Here is a 22,072-nt window from a genome sequence, read left to right as displayed (position 1 = left end):
GCACACCAGGGTTTGAAAATCTACCCCTATGTGCGCATGCATTGGATGCTAGGGGAGTGCATGAAAAAAACGCAACAAAAACTCTGTTTCTTTATGTGACATTTTAAAATGAAACTAAAGCAAACCTCAAAGAAATTTGTTGGGTTTTTATTTTCATCTCAGAATGCAGCCCCAGCCTGGTCTTCCATTACCAACTAAACCTCCTTCTAGTGCCACCAAAATAAAAGAATTACCCGAGAGCACCCCTAATCCCCCTCTCCCCTGACCCATCTCTCCCTATTCATGGGTCACATGAAATTGAAATGGGGCAGAAGCAATCCTTAGTCACTGGTGCCCCATTTCAACAGATCTAGCAAGGGGGGTGGTGAAAGTATAGTGGAAAGCCCCAAAGAGAAAGGGGTCATTCTAATTTCTATTTTGGTGCATTGTGAGGAGAAGGATTGGTAGTGGGGAGAGGGCGCAATCTGACCCCCCCTTAATTTCTTTTTGGTTTTTTTGGAGGGGTTTCACTTTTTTTTTGTTTTAGAGTTTATTTTGTTTTAAGTGAACGAACTGAAATAAACCAAATAAAATTAATTAAAAAAAAACAAAAACCTAAGCAAACCGAAAAAACAACACAAACAATTACAGTTGTTTCCATGCAAATCTCTATTGGACACCTGGTCACAGAAACTGAAAGAGGAGGGGTCTTAGAACAGGTTTGAGACTTGTGAGCTATAGTGCCAATCGTGAAGGCTTCGACCCTGCCTCCCATCGATTTACACAGCTTTCATATGCATTCGTATTTAAGTACATTCACAATTCAATTATCTTAATAAAATTAAAAAAACATGTCTGCAGCGAGAGTACATCTTATATTCTCTCGTGGCATTAAAGCCTTGGGCAAAAGATTTGCTATTGTGAAATTATTCAGGCAAATGAAACTGTGTAGACTTTTTGCAGTTTTTCTTCTGAACCAGGATTATTCCTGAATCACAGACTGAAGGGGCCAATTTGGTCTTTATCTGCAGCCTTCTACTGTGTTACTATGTCATAACCCAATAAACCTCTCCTTTAAAGCTTTGTTCCAATAGTACTGTGTCAGGGTCATGAATTCTACCTACAACACATAACCTACATGCAAGGCAAAATGAAATTATTAAAAAAATATATTCTTAGAAATCCCTAATATCTATGCCTGAAGCACTTATTGCTATCAGTAGCTGAAATAAAATAGAGTGGTAGGATGTACTAAAGTGTGGTAATATGGGCAAGTTACCACTAGCATCTCGAAAGAGATTATAAGAAATATAGCAAGGATCTGAAAACACTGCTGTTTAGTACGGCCTACAAAAAATAAATATGGTTCAAGAAGTATTTGTTATGTTATGTTTTGGTTTTATGCAATTTTATTGATGTTTATTTGTTGTTTTTTTCTTTAATCCTTATTTTAGATTCTGTTTATAAGGTATGTCCCTGTTTTATTCTATATTTATGTTTTTATGTTATTAATCAGGTGCGTTGTATATGACTAGTTATTGAATTATTTTGTTTTTAGAAATTGCTTGTTAGAAATTGTGTTTCTTTTCTTGTTGTACATTGCCTTCATCCTTTTATGGAAAGAAAGGCATTTTTATCAAATACATTAAACTGACTTATCACATGAAACAAATTGGCCCATATCTTTATATTTATTAAAATTTATGAATCATCTCATGCATTGGGCCCTAGGCAATTTACAGCCATAAATATACAATATTAAAGTAAAGCATAAATAATAAAAATAAAAATACTCCCAAAAGATTAGTGACATAAAAATACTCAAAGACAACAGTAAAAGATAGGAGCTTTTTCTGCCAAATTCCACAACACTGAGATGTAAAAATAGGGGTAATTTTGTCAGGTTACCATGTAGTGGCATTGTCAGCATGTGATAATTACATGTGCAGTATTTTAACTTCATAAACTTGGCAAATTATCACAGCCTACCCCCACACATCATTTTCTCAATGTCAGTGCGGCAGAGAGAGTTTCAGGACTCAGGCATGGAGGACTGTTTTAGTTAACGGAAAGAGAAGGAATGGAGGTTAGTGATTTTTTAGAATGCTATTGTTTTCTTTTACTGTTTACTTTCCTATTGGCTTGTTTTTGTCTGCCGAAGTGTGTGAAAATCTCTTATCTGGCTAAGTAGCTATGAATATCTGCCTCGCAATATATTCCAAATAACATCCAAATCACATAACATTGATGAGGTTAAATGATAACAAATCACTAAAACAATAAAATAAGAACAAAGTAATAAATCTGATTACATCACTAAAACAAAAGAACAAACATAATAAAATGAATCACATCAAATAACTTAGAAAACCAAGTTCAATAGTCTGAAAAGTCTTATTTAAACTATGCAAATAAGACAGTAAAATATAAAATGAGATCAAAACTACTAAAACAGTCAGGTTTTCTGTAAATGTTTAAAAGTCATAAGGTCTTCTGGTAAATAACTTTCCCATGATAGCTGGTTCCATAGTCGGGGCACAGTGCATGCTCACTAATCTCACTGCCTTCAAAACAGGGCACAAAGAAGGGCTTCATCCTTCCAGAGAGCAAAGAGGGACATTCCAAGTTTTTTTTTTTGGACAGCTTGGACTGAGCCCATGCAGAGCTTTAAATGCGATTATTAAAACTTTAAATTCGGGCCGTAACACAATCGGCAGCCAGAGTAAATCCCCTAACAGTGGAGATATGTCTAAACCTACAATCTGCTTCCAGATGAGCAGCTTTGGATCACTTGAAACCTCTTAATGCTCTTTTCAGGAGATTTAACGTATTACAATAATCCAAAGGGGCATTTATTAGAGCAGGGGACGATAGATGCAAAATTCTCCTGCTGTAAAAAAAAAAAAAAAAGGATGAAGCTGTCACAGTTGTCTCATTGGAAAGAAGCATTTCTTGACTTCTGAGGAGACAAGCCTCCATAGTTAGAGCTGTGACAGATACCCAGGCTGCAACCTTGATTTTATACTGTCAAAAAACTACGTCATCAAAGGGTGGACAATTCATATCCAAATTTCACCTTTCAAGACATTCACTCACCCCCTCGCTTTTAATGTGATTTACTTTGAGTTTATTGCTATATAGTCATGCTGAAATTACATTCATGGATACATTGTAGGGGTGCGCAGGGGACTTTTTTTTTTTGTTTGTTTGCTTCTTTTTCATTTCATTAGTGGATTTTTTTTTTCATTTTGTTTCTTTCCCATTATGTTTCATTTCACTTACTTTTAGTGTGTGCTGTTCTGTAATAGTAAACAGTAAAACATTTTAGTACATGCCATTGGCAGCAGGCATTAGGAGCTGGCTCTGTACTTGCTCGTTAAACATTTGTAAAAGCACTTCGGACTATCACGGAACCCCTCACACCCCCTTGTTCTCCCCCTCACTAACCTCATCCCTGGGGTCCAGATGGGCCAGAGCACTTCTTTCCCAGTGTGGTCAAAGTCCAACATGGCGCTGGACAATGGAGTACAGTAGGACAAGAGCAACTAGGAATTTTTTTTTTTCTGGACTCCGGGGATAGGGTCTGGACTCCGGGGATAGGGTGAGTGAAAGGGATGCTGAGGGGGGGGGGGGGGGGGGGGGAGGAAGAAATTCAGGGGAAATCTGGTGGGAGGCCTGGATTGGGGGGGGAGGGATGTCAAAATTCCCAGCTCTTGCTGCCCCCACTGTCTCAGACCTCTCAGAGCCAGCGACTGCCACTGCAGTCCCTTCATTCCTGAGACGCCATGCTCTAATGCCGTGAGTGTCAGGACTAAGCCCAGCACTCTTCTCCAATCTTGTGGCACCACTCCCATCGATAGCAAAGACCACTGCCCATTTCAATAGCCGCCGTCTTCACTGATTCCAGTGCACGTCTCCTCGGTTCACTGGGGTGGTGGTGGTAGTAAGGGGGAGAGGTGCCAGAAGGAGCTAGGCAGGGTTCTGAGGTTTGTAGGGTGAGGGGGAAAGCATCGGTACTAACATTGTCCAAATCTATCATTGCCTGGTGGGTTTTTTTTTAAAAAGTTTAACTCGTGGGTTTAATCGGTGGAGGAGGTTGGGTTTGAGGGAAGAGGCAAGCCAACAAGAAGTAAATGAAATTAAAAAAAAAAAAAAAAAAGAAATCCCATTTCATTTGCAAATTAAATGAAATAGGAAATTCATTGACTTTCTTATTTTATTTTAAATAAAAACACATTCCTAGTAAATCTGTCAGTTTGTAAGTGCCTTATTACACTTTAGTAGATTGGTCCCTATGGATGCTAGAAGGAAGACCTTTTTAATGAAGATGGCATGGATTTCGCATGCAGGACCAGTGCCAGTAGCTCTTCCAGTGATGCAAGTTTACTGACGGGAACTCCTAATGCAGCAGTAAAACTGACTAAACAGTTGCACGAGTACATGCTCTGTGAGTTTCTAAGCCATGCTCTTGGACTGTGTTCACTCTGCATCAGTGAATGACAAATGCAAAGTAAGAGTCGTCTGCTGCTCTCTTTTTCTGTAATGCAGCTACTATTTCTGGGATTTTTTGTGAAATCCATGTGTAAAAGCAGTGTTTCCTTGTAGCTCCATGAAAAGTGTGGTGAAAGAAAGTCATCATAGCAGTTGCAGAATGCAGGAAAAAAATGTAGTTCAGCTTGCCAACCCTATCTATAGGCGTGGTGCACTCTGATGCCAGAACACAGAAAAGGCCCGACAAGGGAGAGTGAAATATAGAAAAAAGTGGGAGAGACCAGGAGCTAATAACCATGGGTCAGGTGCTGCGAGGGAAATTTGGCAGCTCTTTTACTGCAAACCACAGCAATTTGTAATGAGTCACAATACAGGACCACATACCAACATTAATCATCTATATGTAGATGATTGCATCTGTCTCTTAATGTCAGAGTCCAATGACCAGGCTGCTGCCATTTGTCCCTGTAGTGAGATATACGACCCGAGTTTCCCACAAGTGAATGTTTACATTTCATTAATTCAGAGTATTTCTGTGAGTGGGTATCTCTCTCTCTCTCTCTCTCTCTCTCTCTCAGAGAGGAAGTGGCATGAGGATGGGAACCTCTAGTAGTTCTCCCGAGTTCCCCTTAGTTCCCCTGAGCTCATAGTGAAATCCAAGCCTCTTCGTTGCTTAGGGCCAGAAATGCCACAGGCAAGTTCCTCTATCAGAAAGTCCCTCCCCTGCTATGTAATGCATCACATGCACCAGGCACCCTGGAACTTCCAGGTGTGTGTCTCCGTGGGGATGGGGGAAATGCAATTGCAGCAGGAAGGCAGATGCTGCGCTCTTCTTCCTCTTGGCCTTATCCTTTGGGGGCCCAACCTTCAGACTTTCCACACTGGAACAAAAACCACGCACGCTCTTTGCCCACAGGCTCTGTGCCAGTTTTTGAAAGAGAAAGTTTGCCCGCCTTTTACTTTGAAAATTGCAGCAGGTGCAAAGTAGGCACTCCCACCTGCTCTTTGTGTGGGTAGAGTTTTTCCATTTTATTTATTCACATTTCAAACTTGACACAAGTGCCAAACTTGATCAAGGAATCCAGGCATTCAAGCAAAGGAAGAAATGAAGGAAACAAAAACAAAAAAAAAAATATCTCTAGCGTCTTTAAGAGGCATAAGGGAGGTCCAAACAGGATCCAAGCACAAAAGAATAAAAGGAATCGGAAAAATAACTTTCAGAGGAAAGCAACGATATTGTTCCATTGTGCTAGCCAAGCCTTAGATGAAAAACCGACACGTTTAGTCTCTGCAGCTTCTTAAAATCGAAAAAGAAATGAGACACTGAAGGCTCAGAAAAGACTCATTTCACCTTATTCACTACCAACATTTTTTGCATGGAAAGTGCACATGAAGATTAGAACATGCCATCCGCATGCATACTCCCCCCTCTCCCCCAACCCCCCCGAACATGTCCCCGGGAACTCCTCCTCTCAGTGGGGGCGAAATGTTAATGCTATGGTCCTAGGGGGAAATCTTTAGAGTGGGTGCTTTTCAGAAACACGGTTAACGCAGGTAAATCAATTCCTGCCCAAGAAAGTCGCTTAGAAAAATGGACTCCCTGTTGGAATTATCTGACCGATTTGGCGCTCTTTCATTATAACATACAGGGGATGGTGGTGATGGTAAGGTTCATTGAAAGAGATTTAATAACAGCCGTCTTTTTCTAGGCCTGGAATTCACTTCTGGGCAATGCCCTGTTTGGTTGAAGGCCCTCAGCATTGCCACTTAACCCCTTTATTCACCTTGACTAAAATAGCTCTTCTCCATGCTTGCTGCATGCTACAGATGTCCCCAGGCTTCTTGGCATCTGCTGAAACTGATTCTTGTTTATTTATGGTAGTACAGAAGTGTCACTCCAGTGGGCCAAACTCCACCCCTCCTCCCCCCACCACCACCCAAAAGAAAAAAAGCTATGGCAGATGAATCACTGAATGGGACACAGCATAAAATACAGGAGGAGAAAGAAATCCAAAAGTAAGAAAAACCATGATATAAACAATGGACTGATATTTAGGGGGCAATATGTGAGGGTTTACATGCATAAAAGCACAGTTTAAATATTGATCCACCCTCCCCCTGCTTATGGGTAAAAGTTGCATGCTGCGTAGTTTTATCTACAGTATAAAGCGAGCAGAGGGATTTCACCTTGCAACATCTGTGCATGCTTTCATGCGCATACTTTACGCTCGCTTCAGAGCAGGTGCAAGGAATGTAAAGTACAAAAGTGCCCACATTCCCCTGCTGGTCCGTATTCTCAAAGGAAAACTGCCTCAGGAAGTAACAGACTATATCCAGGGGCCTGCAAGCAATGTAGGTTGTAAGAAAATTGCAACTCCCATGATTCTAGGATACCATAGAATTATGCTGCATATATAATTATGCTAATCTGTAATATATAATTATATGCTAACATATAATGCATAATTATTATATTGCATAGATATTGAAGGTTAATTATGTTTTCCCATAAGATTGAACTATTGAATTATAAATTAATATTTTGACCCATAGAATTATAGAAAGTGGCATTAGACATCCTTTATAAATATAGCAGTGATGGCATAAGTCCTCTGTTAGGGCGGTAAAGACATGAGCCTGCCATAATACTGTATGCAAAACAAAACCAATCCAACCCAAGCAGGCCAGCTAAATCAGAATTACAGACAAAGAACTAAGCCATTAGCAGTACATCTATTCAGCAGGAGAGTGGGTTATAGCAGGTGAAGTGAGAAATCTTCCTGTGGATTCTTTGACATTTGATACTGGGAATGCTGATATTCATACTAGGGATGTGAATCGGCCTTCGGACGATTGAAAATATCAGATGATATTTTCAAAATCGTCAGAAATCGGGGGCTCCCCCAAAACGATAGGAAAACCCCACGATATTGATTGTGGGGGTTCTCTTATCATTTTGGGGGAGGGCAGGAAAAGCGTGTCGCTTTTCCTGCCCTAACCCCACCCCGACCCTTTAAAACTAATCTCTTAGCTTTCCCCATCCTCCCGACCCCCCCAAAAACTTTTTACATGTACCTGGTGGTCCAGTGGGGGTCCCTAGAGTGATCTCCCGCTCCCGGGCTGTCGGCTGCCACTAATCAAAATGGCGCTGATGGCCCTTTGCCCTTACCATGTGCCAGGGTATCCGTGCCAATGGCCGGACCCTGTCACATGGTAGGAGCACTGGATGGCCGGCACCATCTTGTGCTCCTACCATGTGACAGGGCTGACCAATGGCACTGGTAGCCCCTGTGACATAGTAAGGGCAAAGGCTATCGGCGCCATTTTGAATACTGGCAGCCGATGGTCCGAGTGCAGGAGGTCGCTCCCGGACCCCCGCTGGACTTTTGGCAAGTCTTGTGGGGGTCAGAAGGGTCCCCCAAGACTTGCCTAAAGCCCCTTGTGGTCCAGCGGGGGTCCGGGAGCGATCTCCTGCACTCGGGCGACCAAGGTACTCGGACCACCAGGTACCTGTAAAAAGTTTTTTTTGGGGGGGGGGGTCGGGAGGGTGGGGGAAGCTAAGGTATTAGTTTTAAAGGGTCGGGGTGGGTTTTTTGTTTATCGGCTCTGGCGCAGCCGATAAACAAAACCGCGATCGAGCCCGATGAAAAGAAACCCACATGTGAATCGGAACCGATTCCGGTTCCGATTCACATCTCTAGTTCATACGTAAGCAAACATATTAACATATGTTGGGGTAAGCATATGCATATTTTATAATCTGCACGGACCAGAGATGCATAGGTTATAAAATACTGTAGTAGATCTCTGCAAGGCCATATACACACGTGTATGGGGCCAAGCAGAGTTGTTTGATAGTTATCCTCCCTGTGCATAAATGCAAAATCCTCCCCAACCCTGCCGCCCCCAAGAGTGCTTTTTTTTTTCAGTGGGGGTAAAAGTACACACATAGAGGTTCTCCCCGTGTACTTTTTCCTGCATATCAGTCGGGCCCCATTTCCGTGGGCATTGCCTTTCCCCACTTAGGAGCAATTTTGGAATAGTACTTGTGGCTAATTTTCAAAGTGAGACTACTCAAGTAGTTCCGGTTAACTTTGAGTATGCGCATAGTTTGCACCTGCTATTAATGCCGGCTGCTGATCGGGGTGAAACGGATGCATGTACACCTGAACATGCAAATGTGCCCATGCTATTTACTTCCTCCTTCTTGGGAATGTCTCATTCTAACTGAGCTAAATGCGCGTGTAGGTGTGGAATCCTGTGAATAACTATAGCCACACTGAGGAGAACAATTTTCAGCCAGGGCAATCTACCTGGGTAAATACTATTGAAAACTGCCCTACCCATATTCTTAATCACTTACTTTCATGATTTTTTTCTCTTGCTCTTGTTGCAATAATGCTGTTAACAGAATTGCTTATGATGTATTTGTTGTTTTATTTGATGGACTTGGTTTTATGTTTTGTATACTTACATCTTGTCTAGAGCTATTTTTTTTTAGGAAAGGCGAGAAATAAAAAGGCAAATAAAATAAATCCATATTTTTGCAAGTATTGCTTAGTGAACTGCGAGAGCTGAGCTCCCAAGTGGACATGCAGGTATTCAGAGATAACGGTGCTGAGGGGGCGCCTGTCTCATCATTTTCTATCACTACTGCTTCTATTATTGCCATTACTTAACGTTTGTATAGCACTGCTAGGCCTAAGCAGCGCTACGTGCGGTGGTGGTGAAATGAGTACCATTTATTGGATTTTCCGGCGGACCTCTTCTGCCTATTTTGTAAACATACGCACGCATATTTCACCCGCGAAAAAAAATATAACTTGCTTGCATAAAGCCCTCATTTATATGTGGAAGTCAGCGAATTTTAAAACATGCGCAAGGAAAATTGAAATTGCCAGTTTGCCGATACCCAGTCCATCTCCAGTTCACTTGTGACCCTGAACTCCTCCCAGTTCACCCAGCCCTCCCGCAACAGACGAGTTTGACATCAGTTTGGTTAGATAATTAGCAGGTGTAAAGTTGCGCGATAAGTTACCTAATGTATTTGTGTTAATCTCTTATAAAATAGCAACTCATGCATGTTCCTCACGGCCCTGCCCTGGAATGCTCCTAGACCACCTCTTATTTGTGCAGTAAAATGGGCATATTTTTGATGCTTAGAAAATAGCATGCACGCAAGTGCAAGCTACTGACGTGCATATGCGCTGTTGCCCCGCATGTAACTCCCCGCAGAGTTCACCACACTTTTGAATTTCCGAAATTGCGTAATTTTTCTCTGAAAAACTACTCGTGGAAGGTAGCAGGTGTGAACAGGCGTGAGCACGTGCATAAGTTCACTTTGAAAATTAGTGTAAAGTCGGCGGGTAAAATGTGCCGGTGCGGGCAGTTTTAAAACTACCCCCGAAATACGCGACCTAGCAGTGTACAGAGGGAAGAGAGCAGAGAATCCAAGTGCCTTTCTTCTTTTCCTTTCATTTTATTTTTTATTCTGCATTTAACTTCGTCCTTGATTTCCTTTTTTACTTTGTTGTCTGGTTTGCTTCTTTGTTTTTGTTTCCTTTTCTTTGTTCTTCTTTCTTTCTTGGGACCTAAAGGGAATTTCCTCCTCTCCCAATCCACCCCCCCCCCCACCCCCCGCCGCATTCTCACCCGGTCAAGCTTTCATGGCCTTTTGGCACCCTGGCACTCTGAACCATAATCTGTTGACTTAGGATTCAACTGGGACAGAAAAGAAACCCACAGCCATGACGTAACAGCGCCATTCTGGCGAAAATGTTTTGGGGTAACCGTCAGTAACCTTTCGTGGTTAATTTATGTTCTTTCCACTGCAGCAGATGAAGAGAAAAAAGGGAACAAGAAAAAAAAATCACTGTACCATTGTATTTAAAGTTTATTGAAATTAATTTCCTCTTTAAAGCTTTATCTCTCGCTCATGTGTTTTTTCTTGCCTCTGCTGTGCTATTAAAAAAAAAAAAAAAAAAGGTGATGTAATAATTGTGGTCTTCCTTATCCTCCTCCTCGTTGGTTTCACATTGCTCACGTCAGGTATAAAAGCAAGAAGCGCATCCTGGAGATGAAGTCAAAAGAAGGAAAAAGCAAGCAGAAGAGGCAGCGACTGGCAAGTGGCTTAGGGAGGTAAGAACTGGCTCTCTTCCAGCTCACTACAGGTGCCGTCAGGCTCATGGGATGCTAGGCAAGCAAGGAATGCAGGTCATGACGCAAGCCTGGCTGTTGTAAGTTCTGGGTAAGTTAAGGAATCCCAGCCTTTGTACAGAGAGATTCAAGGATTTTAGAAAGGCAGAGAATGCATATTGATCTTGGAGGAAACAGGATCTCCTCTTGGCATGATGTAGGTGGGGGGCTTTCTCCACTAAGCAAGAGACTTTGCAGGCACTAAATAACTGAATGGATGTTTGATGGGTGGGACATTGGCCCGATGTGAGGAATATCTGAAGTTGTAGAGGGGGGGGGGGGGTGTTCAGTTTTTTATGAGCTCCTGAGTTCACATTGCTCCTTTCTTTAGATGTCATAGCTCTATCTTGATACTGTCTGAAGATGGAAACCACATGATCTTGAAAGCTCATGAAAAACATCATCTGTATAATTCTTACACTGGTCCAAAAAAAGGACATCTCAAGCCACGAGAAATCCAGGTCGAATGATCCATGCAAATGCTGTTCAGTTTTAGCTTCCAGAGCTGTTAGTCTGCTATTGCTAGCATTAAATTCACTGGAACATTTATATTAAAAAACCTTTTTTATTTACAAATGAAATTGTGTGTGGGAGAGAGTGTAAAATACTTTAAAAAACTTGTGCATATATCTAGAGAGATAGACAAGTGCTATGCATTAAGAATGCATGGACTTGAGTGTTTTCCCTGTGCCTAGAATGTGTTTGCTGATTCTACGTAATTTTAATGAGTTTTTATAGTAAAGTATTCTAGCATTCCTGCTAAGGTGCCCAGTTTCTGAATAGACACATTTGACCATTCCTGCATTTTGAATTTACATCCTGGTGCAGTGTAGTATTTGTAATTCTGCTATTTTATGTGATATCAACACGCCAAGAACCTAAAACGCATCTAGAAGGATGGTCATATTGCTCAGACTATCCTAAAATCTCCCTTCAGAAACTAGGGGCTCGATACTGAAAGCGCATTCAGCACTCAACTGTCAGATAAGTAGGACTTATCCAACTATATTGTAGCTGGTCAATTTGTGGAAGGGCAATGGGCAGATTTAGGCAGCACTACTTATCCAGTTACCTGGATAAGTAGCAATATTCAATCTTATCCGGTTAAGTTAATTGGATAAGTTAGACCAGTCATAGAGCTGGTCTAACTTAGCCAGATTTAATTTATCTGGCTAAGTAGAGCCTTGACCATGGATATTCAGTAGTATAGCCATGTCGCTGAATGTCCCTTGTAACTTAGCTGGATATGTCATATTTGGTTAAGAACATAAGAACATGCCATACTGGGTCAGACCAAGGGTCCATTAAGCCCAGCATCCTGATTCCAGCAGTGGCCAATCCAGGCCATAAAAACCTGGCAAGTACCCAAAAACTAAGTCTATTCCATGTTACCATTGCTAGTAATAGCAGTGGCTATTTTCTAAGTCAGCTTAATTAATAGCAGGTAATGGACTTCTCCAAGAACTTATCCAATCCTTTTTTAAACACAGCTATACTAACTGCACTAGCCACATCCTCTGGCAACAAATTCCAGAGTTTAATTGTGCGTTGAGTGAAAAAGAACTTTCTCTGATTAGTTTTAAATGTGCCACTTGCTAACTTCATGGAATGCCCCCTAGTCTTTCTATTATCAGAAAGAGTAAATAACCGATTCACATCTACTCGTTCAAGACCTCTCAAGATCTTAAAGACCTCTATCATATCCCCCCTCAGCCGTCTCTTCTCCAAGCTGAAAAGTCCTAACCTCTTTCGTCTTTCCTCATAGGGGAGGCCAGCACTCAATATCAGACCCACTGTTGCTTGGCAGTTCTGTAATATATTACTATTACTATGGTTATTTATCATTTCTAAAGTGCTACTAGACATACACAACACTTTACATACATATAAAAGACAGTCCCTACTCCACGGAGCTTACAGTCTAGTTAGGTAATTGTGAATAATTACCTAAGATTAACCCACAGCTGAGCTTAATCTAGCTGATTTTGTATCGCTGTCTTTTGTTTTCATTGTTTTCAATGACTATTTTATCACTCTTCAGTTGTTATCATTTTAAAATATCTTTCCTGTCCTCCAGCTCCCATGTTTTTCGTTCCCTGTTTGATGTAACTTTTTACCTTCTATATAGTTGTTAATTGGTTTCCCCTGTTCTATTGTAAACCGGTACGATAAGACCGCGTCTTGAGTATCGGTATAGTAAAAGAATTTAAAATAAATAAATAAAATAAAATAAATAAGAGAAGCATATATGACAAACAATAGTCTGTGGGAAATGTATTTATTGTAGAGAAGTACAAAAAGATGATCTGTATTTCTGCATATTGGGCTTTATGTAATAAGGATCTTCCCATGAGACTCAAAAAGGCAGAATGCCCATGATACAACACGTCTTTTGTGGGTTTCCTGGATGCCTTATGGACCCTGGGCTTTTGTTCAAATCTGTCTCTATTCACATATTTCACATTACAGCTTTACAAATGAATCTAAAATCTTGCAAAGCTCACTGATCTTAAGATGTGTTTTTTGTTTGTACTAGGGAAAAAAGACCTAGTGCTTAGGAAGCCCACAGTATATGCTGATGGCTTTGGACAAGAGAGGGTGGAGGTGGGGATGGGAGGATGCAGAAGAACCCAGTCAGTGTGTACTGTGAGTCCCACGTTCTTAGGTTCTAAGTGTCTTCTGCCTCCTGTCTTAGAGATGGCTCGTCCAGCATTCGTCGTATTTTCTCTGCTCCTGTTTGCAATTCCTCTCGAAGCAGCATGGATACTGAAGAAGAACAGTAAGTAGTTTACTCTTGCTCCATACTTGTGCTTTATTGTAATGGTATGTCGTGACCGCTCCCTGTTGTCACCTGGCAGCCAGAGGAACGTGTTTCTAGCTTTAAAAATCCAGTTTCAAACCTTGTTTAACAATACTGAAAACTATTAGAGAACTTCCCCTTGCTCAGGAACAACGTTACATCTGTTAATCCTAATGTCAAGTTGCATGAGTTGTTTCAGGCAGCTGTACTTCCTATCCTGCTCCAAAGAACAAGTTACCTTGTTATTGCATCTATGGCTTCCTGTTTTGGTCTTAATTCTAGGTTCCCTTGTCACAAAATATTATTTGAGAGGGGGTGGGGGTGGTCATTTTATTCCCTTTATACTTCCATCTCAGTCAGAAAAGGGCTGGGATCTGGCACCGTAAGCCATCATTCTCGGCTACACAGTGATTTTTCCCCCCCCCCTGTTTTATATCCTCCTCCTAATGCACTTAACGTGGCTGCAGTGACATTCCTCAGCTGGCGCCCATGCCCTAGGGCTTCTGAATCCAGCTGCTAGGGATGATGAAAGGCTGCTTCTGCAGTATCCCCAGTCCCGATGGACCCAGAGAGTGGAAAACCTGAGGCAGGAATCGAAGCCGGGCTCGCTGCCACTGAGGCACTGAGCCAGCAGGCCCTACAGTTTTCCATGCTACCATGCACACCTTTCTGCTATGACTTCTGCACGTTTGATATGCACGGGCTATAAATTATTATTGTAGATCTCTGCATGGCCATATACATGCATATATGGGGCCATGCAGAGTTGTTTGAAAATTGTCCTCAGGGTGTTTTTACCATTAGAAAAGGCTGCTTGCATGGTGAGAGGCTATGAGAATCAATTTTTAAACAGATGAAACTTTATTTTATTATAAATTTGGAAAGCGATTAATAAATCTTATAAATAAATAGTTTACGTTAAGTGGGTGAGAATATCTGTGGGTTTATTTTTGTTCTTCTAGTGTGTTATATTTGTAAGGGTTCTAGGATTCTTGTAAAGGTGATCAAATCAGCCAGTCATTGAAGATATTTTTCAAGCATTTCCAACATTTATTCACAGTGTACAGGACCGAAACTTTCCTGTACAGTGTGAATAAAAGTTGGAAATGCTATACCATTTCTACATGGCTTGTTACCATCCAAAATACTGTTCATCCTCTCCACTCCATCATTTGATAAGTATATGTATGACCATTTTAGATAAGGAATGTAAGGAAGGCAAACACAACACAGTCTTCTATTTCGTTGGGGTTGTTTTTGTTTAATTAATGCTTATTTGCTTTTTTGGGGGGTTCTTAAAATTTTCAATTAAAAAAAAAAGCATTAAAAGGAAAAAAAGAGAAAATGTGGGAGCTATAAATCTGGAGCAATGGTGCCCACCCCGAAAAAATCCCACCTTTCTGCTTCTTCAATACAGAAGGAATAAGAAAGGTCAATCTTGGGTATTTTTGTTTGTTTTTCATTTATTTATTTGGATTTATTACCTGCCTCTGATTAAGAAATTCACCCAAGGTAGGGTACAACACATTAGAATAGTAATCTACAGTCAGAGACCAATAGATATAGCAGCCTAACAATTCTGGTCCAAAGGAGAAGACTGGATAAAAGGACTTAACTTGGTTGTCTCGGAGACCTTATCCGGCTAATTTTAGGATAGATAACTAGGTAATTTCAGTGTTGCACTTGCACTATTGAAAATGCAGCTAACTAGCCGAGCCTCATAGCAACTGAATATTGACCCCTAAGTGACTTGCTCAAACTCACACAGTGAGTAGGTAGGGGATCAAGCCAAGATCTCTATGTTTACAGCTCTCTGCTCTTGACAATAATACCAGTGTAGAGGATCGCATTCACAATCCATGTCAACCATTCTTCCTCAATCGCAGTATGACCGCTGACATTTTCTTCCTTCAATCCTCAGCTTATGTTGTAGATATCGACATGTCAAGACAAGAGAGACTAGGCCAAACCGTCATACTCAAGTGTGACACAACCGAAGAGCAAATAAACACCAACATCCACTGGGAGAAAAAGTCTAACCATCATAAACCAAACTCTGAGTCCTGGGTGAAAGTAGGACATGGCACAGAGCTCCGAGTCCATGTCAAGGATTTTCCAGATGCAGGCAACTACACCTGCCGTAACCAGAAGCGAGAAGTTTTACACTACATTGTTCTCTTAATAAATGAGATAGTCGACGTACGAGGAACTAACTCTAAACAAATACTCAAGGAGCATCCAGGTATTTTCTTGCTAGTGCTGTGACTGATCTATACATTTGGAGGGTCAGTTTGGGCCTAGCAATCCAGTATTTTAGAAAAAAATATATTGACAGTGTTCTCTCTCGCTCTCTCTGTCTCTCTCTTTATTATTCTCCCTCTTGATCCCTGTCCAGAAAAGATGAAACAAATTGCAAAACTGAAAGGAAAATAAGTGCAAAGTTTCACCGAATATGAAATTTGAGGCTTTTGTTACACTTAGTCAATTACTTTCAATCAAATTGTTAGTAAGTATTCGCCAAGCTGCTCTTTGATATCTGCCAGTTTTCTCCCTCCATTATCTTCTCTCATTTTCTCTTTAACTTTCTCCCTCTTTGCATTTCTTCCTGTCCTCACTCTCTTCCTAAGTCTGTCCTGGATAAGGCAGTGTTTTACGTGTTATAGGAAGGGGTGGGCAAATATGGGAGCCTACGGAAAAAGAGCCCAACGGGACTGGGAAGCAGAACACGCAGCCTTTTTGATAGGGAAATCTATAATACTCAATATCATAAAAAAATGAGCCTAGGAAGCATCAAATAGCAGATTACCTTGACAGCCTCTGGAATTTGCATTTTTTTTGTTTAACATCAGTTATAGAAACTGCATCCTGTGAATTACCTTCCAGACTTCAACCTTGTTTCTAGGTGGCACTTTCATCATAAGCAGGCCCACATTGTAGTACAGGCAATGTAGGCAAATGCCCCTGGTGACAAATTCTGATAGGTGCCGGAGCGTCACCACCGCCTCTGTGCCCACAGTCGGGGCTTGCTCCTGTTGTCCTTCTTCAGGCAAACTCACACCAGTAACTCAAGGAAAAGTTAGCTTGGAGGGGGAGGGGGAGGGAGGGGGGCAGAGCCCTGATGCTCTCTCAGGCTCTAAGGTGAAGGTGAAGGGCAGAACTATCTCAGGGCCTGTAAGCACATGTGCCAGTTCTGCCACCCCGAAGCTGACTTTTCCTCGACTTACAGCCGTAGACCTGGCTGAAGAAGAAGGGCAATGGTTGCAGCCTGGAGGAGAGGGGAGATACAATTCAGAAAGCCATGGGAAGATCTAGGCAGGGGCCTCTATAACCTCCAGTGATTTCTCCACCCTCCCCTCATCCTGTTATGATTTCTGGGGGAGAGGGTGGATTCCCCCTCCACCCATACATACACAACCCCTCCCCCCCCCCCCCCCATACACACACACACTCCAATGATTTCTGGGAGGGGAGTGCTATCTTAAAATCTTCACCTATCCCCTCACAGCCTCCAATGATTTCTGGCGGGTCGAGTGGGCCCTTACCTCCCTCTCCCCATACCCTCTGATGATTTCAGGTGGGTGGGGAACTACTGGCTCCTCCCTCCTCCCATGCCTGTGGGCACCTAGGTTTTAAATCCTGCCCAGGTTGTAAAGCTGGGTTTCAGTAGCCTTTCCCCCAGTGATATCACAGTGCTGTGATCAGGAAATGTTGACTTTCTATCTACAGAAATCATCTGCAGTAGTGTTAGACATGATTAGTTCATGCGTGACAGAGCAGTGCGGATGGCTTGTAACTTGTGGCCTGTTTTCCACTGGCACAGCCATGGTGCCATTCAGTTGACTGACTGTGATAACATTGGTGGGTTGATAGGAAGGAAATACCATTGAGGAACTTGGTGATTTATTGTTGCACAATCTGAAATGTAGAGAAAAAAAAAATGTTCACAAACCCTTTTTTACGATCTAGGCACAAAGAAATTTATTAACTGTGAAGCGAAGACGTACAGTGGGGATTTCACTTGCTCTTGGCAAATACCAAAGGAGGGACATGAAGAAATGTTTGTACTGCAAGCTGAAGGAGGGTAGGCCTTTGTTTTATATGCTTGTGCTTGAAAGCGAGTTAGAAAGAGGGTATAGGCATTCTGCTAGCTGGATCATTTGACTGAATGCTCCAAAGCCTTTCTGGGAAAGATGTTGCCTTATGCCATTGTTTTTTATGTTTGCTTTCATGTTTAGCTTGTTGACTTTATTTATGGCTCTTTGATCTTATCTGTCAGTTGTTTTATATTTGTTATACATATTTCCCAAAATATACAAAAGTTGGCATTTGGCCAGATTACTTGTGCGTTATCTGCCTAAATGCCTCAGAATATTGACCTACTGAATCTCACGAATATTCATGAGTTGTGTTTGTGTTTTATATTGTACTTCACTCAGAGCATCTATGCATAAAGCAAGAAATAGATATGTATAAATAATTAGGGATGTGCAGAGGGACCGCATACGTTGCATTCGGTATTCGTATTCGTCGTGGGGCAGATACATTGCATTCGGCAAGGGTGGGGGGCCCCTGAAACGTTCATGCGTTGATTCTTATTCGTTTCCCGGCTAAAATTTAATTAACTACAACCCCACCCTCCTGACCCCTCTAAGACTTACCAAAACTCCCTGGTGGTCCAGTGGGGGGTCCGGGAGCCATCTACTGTACTCACGCCATCGGCTACCGGTATTCAAAATGGCGCCAATAGCCTTTGATCTTACTATGTCACAGGGGCTACCGGTGCTATTGGTCGGCCCCTGTCACATGGTAGGAGCAATGGATGGCTGGTGCCATCTTGTGCTCCTACCATGTGACAGGGGCCGACCAATGGCACCAGTAGCCCCTGTGACATAGTAAGGGCAAAGGCTATTGGCGCCATTTTGATTACTGGCAGCCGATGGCTCAAGTGCAGGAGGTTGCTCCCGGACCCTCGCTGGACCATCAGGGAGTTTTGGTAAGTCTTGGGGGGGTCAGGAGGGTGGGGGGTTTGTTTAAATTCCCTCTTTTAGATGGACGAATAATTCGGTGAAGATTCGTTGTATTCGTGGAGATTCGCGATACTTTTCGCTTCCCCACGAATACAACAAATATGGCCCTATACTTTGCGGATTACCAATACGTTGCAAACGAATGCACACCCCTATAAATAATTGTATTACACCATTCAGGGAGAACAGATGACTCTACTTTATGTTGGCGAGCAGGGATGATTCTAAGACGGAGGTGCAGGATCTGGAGCGATCAGCCAATGCAGGGGCTCCTTTCCCTCCCACCCATGATCCTCTGACAGGAGGAGAGCAGCGCTTCTCATCCGCACCTGCCTCCTCCTCTGCCGGCTGCCTTCCCTTGGAAGTCTAAACATGCAATGTCAGCAGGTCCCGCAAGACAATCGGTCCCGCATGGGTTCAGACTTCAGCAGAGGAAGAGGCAGACTCGGGTGAGAAGTACTGCTCTCCTCCTGGTGGTGGGAGAGAATCGTGCTTTTGGGGAGTTAGGGTTGAGTGAGAATCACGCCTGGAGGGACACAGAAGAAAAGGAATGAGGGCAGGAAGCATCAAGCCAGGAACAAGCCTTGCTGGCGAGGCTGTGGACTCTCCATTGCATTGTGCCGCACTGAAGAACGATAGAGAGAGACGGCAAATCTTTTCCCAGAAGTCTTTGTGGCTTGGTTAGTGGTGTATATTATTTTTAATTATTATTATTATTATTATTATTGTATTTTGTTTTGTGTTTAGGCCCATTCCGTTGCTTCTGTACCGAGGCAATCTGATTGGTTGTAATCCCTTGGCACCTTTTTAACCCAGCTGCTATTTCTGGTTCCAGACTGAGAAACGTAAACTGCTCGCATCCTGCACTGGACCCTGACAGATCCGTCTATACCACAAACTGTCAGGAGCTCGGAGTCTGCCTGCACGGCGAGGAAAGCCAGAGAGTTGCGCTCGTCCTGCATGCCATTCGTGGAAAGCGATACGAAAATGCCACCACTGCATTTTTCATCCGAAACATTGGTGAGTGCCCTCTGGGCGTCTCCTTAATGTGTTGAAGTTAATTCCTTTCAGGTTCAGGACCAACAGCAACTCCTGAGGACAGATTCAAGGCTGTTCATATTATATTTTCTATAGAAAATGTAACTGCCTGAATTCTAAAATTCTACCAAAATAAATGCCACTGTATAGCTCAGTGTTATTTATTTATTTATTTATTTAATATATATTTCTATACCGGACTTCACAAATGGAATTCACATCAGGCCGGTTTACATGGAACTAAGGGGATTAACAAGTGTAACCAAACAAGAAGGCTGAAACAAGCAAAGTTACATTGAACTTGGGGGCTAAAGTAGCCAGGAAGAAAGGTAGAGCGGAATTAGCAACAAATAAATAATATAAAACGGGTTATGAGATTAGTAATTATCTCTTTCCTTGGGCTGAGTCCGAAGTGTCATTTTGACTAGGGGAAGGCTTGGAGGAAAAGCCACGTCTTCAGTTGTCTTCGAAAGGTATGAAGGCAAGGTTCCAGTCTTAGGTCGGTCGGAAGTCTGTTCCATAGGACAGGGCCTGCTGTGGAGAAGGAACGTTCTTTGGTGGTTTTTAGACGGGTGTATTTTGTAGGTGGGACTTGAAGGGTTCCTTTATAAGCTTCTCTGATGGGTCTTTCGGACGAGCGGTGTTTGAGAGGGGTCTGAAGGTCTAGTGTGAGCTGTTTGTGTTAGCGGAAGCAGATTGCATGTTTGTATCTGTTCATTACCAAACTTCCTTTGCTGGTAATACAACCTAGGGTACCGCTCCAGAAGACCCCCTCACAGTCAGTCCACACCAGGGTAACCCTTACATTCTTCAAGAAAGGGAACAAATCAAAGAGAGTGCAAAATAAGCATGCCACAGTCAGCAAGCGTTAGCAATACATCTTCCTGTGAAAAGAGACTTCAGCGGAAAAGTCCCTGAAGCTGACGCAGTCTCAGTTCTCGCAGGCAGGCAGGCAGGCACTTTGTTGTTCATGGGTGAGTGCCTCTGCCCCTTCTTTTGTTTTCTTGGTAATGTGGGTCATTTTGGGGAAATGGGAACATCTCTAACGTGAATCACTGGGTTTACAAAAGCTTTGACCACAGGTCTCTTTTAATCTCTTTTAGCAAGTGCACAATAATTTACAGAAATAAAGGTTAAAACAAAAATAATAATCTGCCATCTTTTTATTGGACTAACAATACATTTCTTGACTAGCTTTTGGGAGCTATTACTCCTTTCCTCGGGACAGTAATGTGACAGGACTGTTTTCTATAGCATGAGTAGAGCATCTGGGAATTTTTATCTTGGGGAGGAGAAGGCTCAGATGTGACGAAAAACCCCCGGCATGTAAATACTTAGCGTGACAGCATGGAACTCACATTGGGCAATAGGAAAAAGGCAAAAGAATAAAGGTGAAGCTTTAGCAGTGGGAGGCGTAATTTGATCTGAAGGCTGAAGAGGGCAATCAGATCATGCGGTCCCTCTTCCTAGCAAGCTTCTGTGGGAGCCATCATTGGGTAAGATCACGATATGGTGATGTAATCATACATCACAGAGCAAGATCAGGTACAACAGGAAATGGAAGACGATAGGACAAGGTTTATGGATGTTTTTAATGCTTCTAAAATAACTACAAACGTGTGTGACTGTGCCTTCGTGGCTATGTAAGCAATGTGAGAGCAGCCCAGAGAGAGAGAGCCTGAGATTCAGCCCTTGTGTCCGTCGTGAGTGGATTAAGGAAGGTGCCCGAGACCCAAGTCAAGAAGGTGCTCATGCAAAGTGACTTAGCTAATGTATTTTACTGCAGGATGTGACAGGAAGTGTGTCTGTGTCTGTGTGTGTCTGTGTGTGTGGGAAGGAGGGGCTCCCATAGCTCTGGTACCACCCAGGACCTGAGCAGCCCCTTAGTCTGTCCCTGATTTCAGTAGCACATCTCCACTATTTCTAGCCCATTCAGTCTCAGGCAGATTGAACTGATTGCAGCAGACTGACCAATGACTTCAGGTGCCCATGCAGGGTGCAGTAAAGGCCTGATTTATCCCATAGACACAGAATGGGAGAAAAGCCTTAGTGAATCATCCTAAATCATAACATGGACCGATCCATGATAGAGAAGTAAAACCCATAAAATGGCTCTGGAGAAAGAGTAAAAATATCCAAATTGCTGAGAGAGGAGAAAGGTATGAGATGAGAATTGTGAACAGGAGTCTGAGGAAGTCTGTAACAGCTGCGTTCCTTCCATTCACAGTGAAGCCGGATCCTCCTCAGAACCTCAGTATCTCCCCCAGCACTGAGAGGTCCATTGTGCTGCACTGGCACTACCCCGAGTCCTGGAACACGCAGCACACCTTCTTTCCACTAACCTTCAAGGTCAAGGTGGAAGAAACGGGCAAGACACAGAGGAAAAACACCCATAATCATCAGAGCGGTCGGAGAAAACGGAGCAAAGAGAGAGCGGTGAGTGGGAAATGTTGACCATAATCTTATGGAGATGCAGGATATAAAATTGACTAAACAAATAAACATGCTGCCTGTTGCCGATCGCTCTAGTAACAGGTGGTCT

The 22,072-nt window shown here is 42.6% G+C and overlaps 1 protein-coding gene across 2 annotated transcripts in view; it reads left to right on the top strand.

The window, feature by feature from the left end:
- IL12B (interleukin 12B) overlaps window positions 1-22,072 on the top strand; it is a 131,496-nt gene that overhangs the window by 104,351 nt on the left and 5,073 nt on the right. For both annotated transcript variants that reach the window (XM_029583782.1, XM_029583783.1), the window contains exons 3-8: window positions 10,519-10,608; window positions 13,361-13,444; window positions 15,387-15,707; window positions 17,432-17,546; window positions 19,328-19,512; window positions 21,758-21,966. In XM_029583782.1, coding sequence (XP_029439642.1) covers window positions 13,363-13,444; window positions 15,387-15,707; window positions 17,432-17,546; window positions 19,328-19,512; window positions 21,758-21,966 — 912 coding nt within the window. In that variant the 5' untranslated portion in view covers window positions 10,519-10,608; window positions 13,361-13,362. The remainder of the gene's footprint in view (window positions 1-10,518; window positions 10,609-13,360; window positions 13,445-15,386; window positions 15,708-17,431; window positions 17,547-19,327; window positions 19,513-21,757; window positions 21,967-22,072) is intronic.

Source organism: Rhinatrema bivittatum, chromosome 18 (assembly GCF_901001135.1).
Source record: "Rhinatrema bivittatum chromosome 18, aRhiBiv1.1, whole genome shotgun sequence".
NCBI lineage: Eukaryota > Metazoa > Chordata > Amphibia > Gymnophiona > Rhinatrematidae > Rhinatrema > Rhinatrema bivittatum.
Note: the sequence above shows the minus strand (reverse complement) of the source record. Positions and strands in the feature narration are given on the sequence as shown.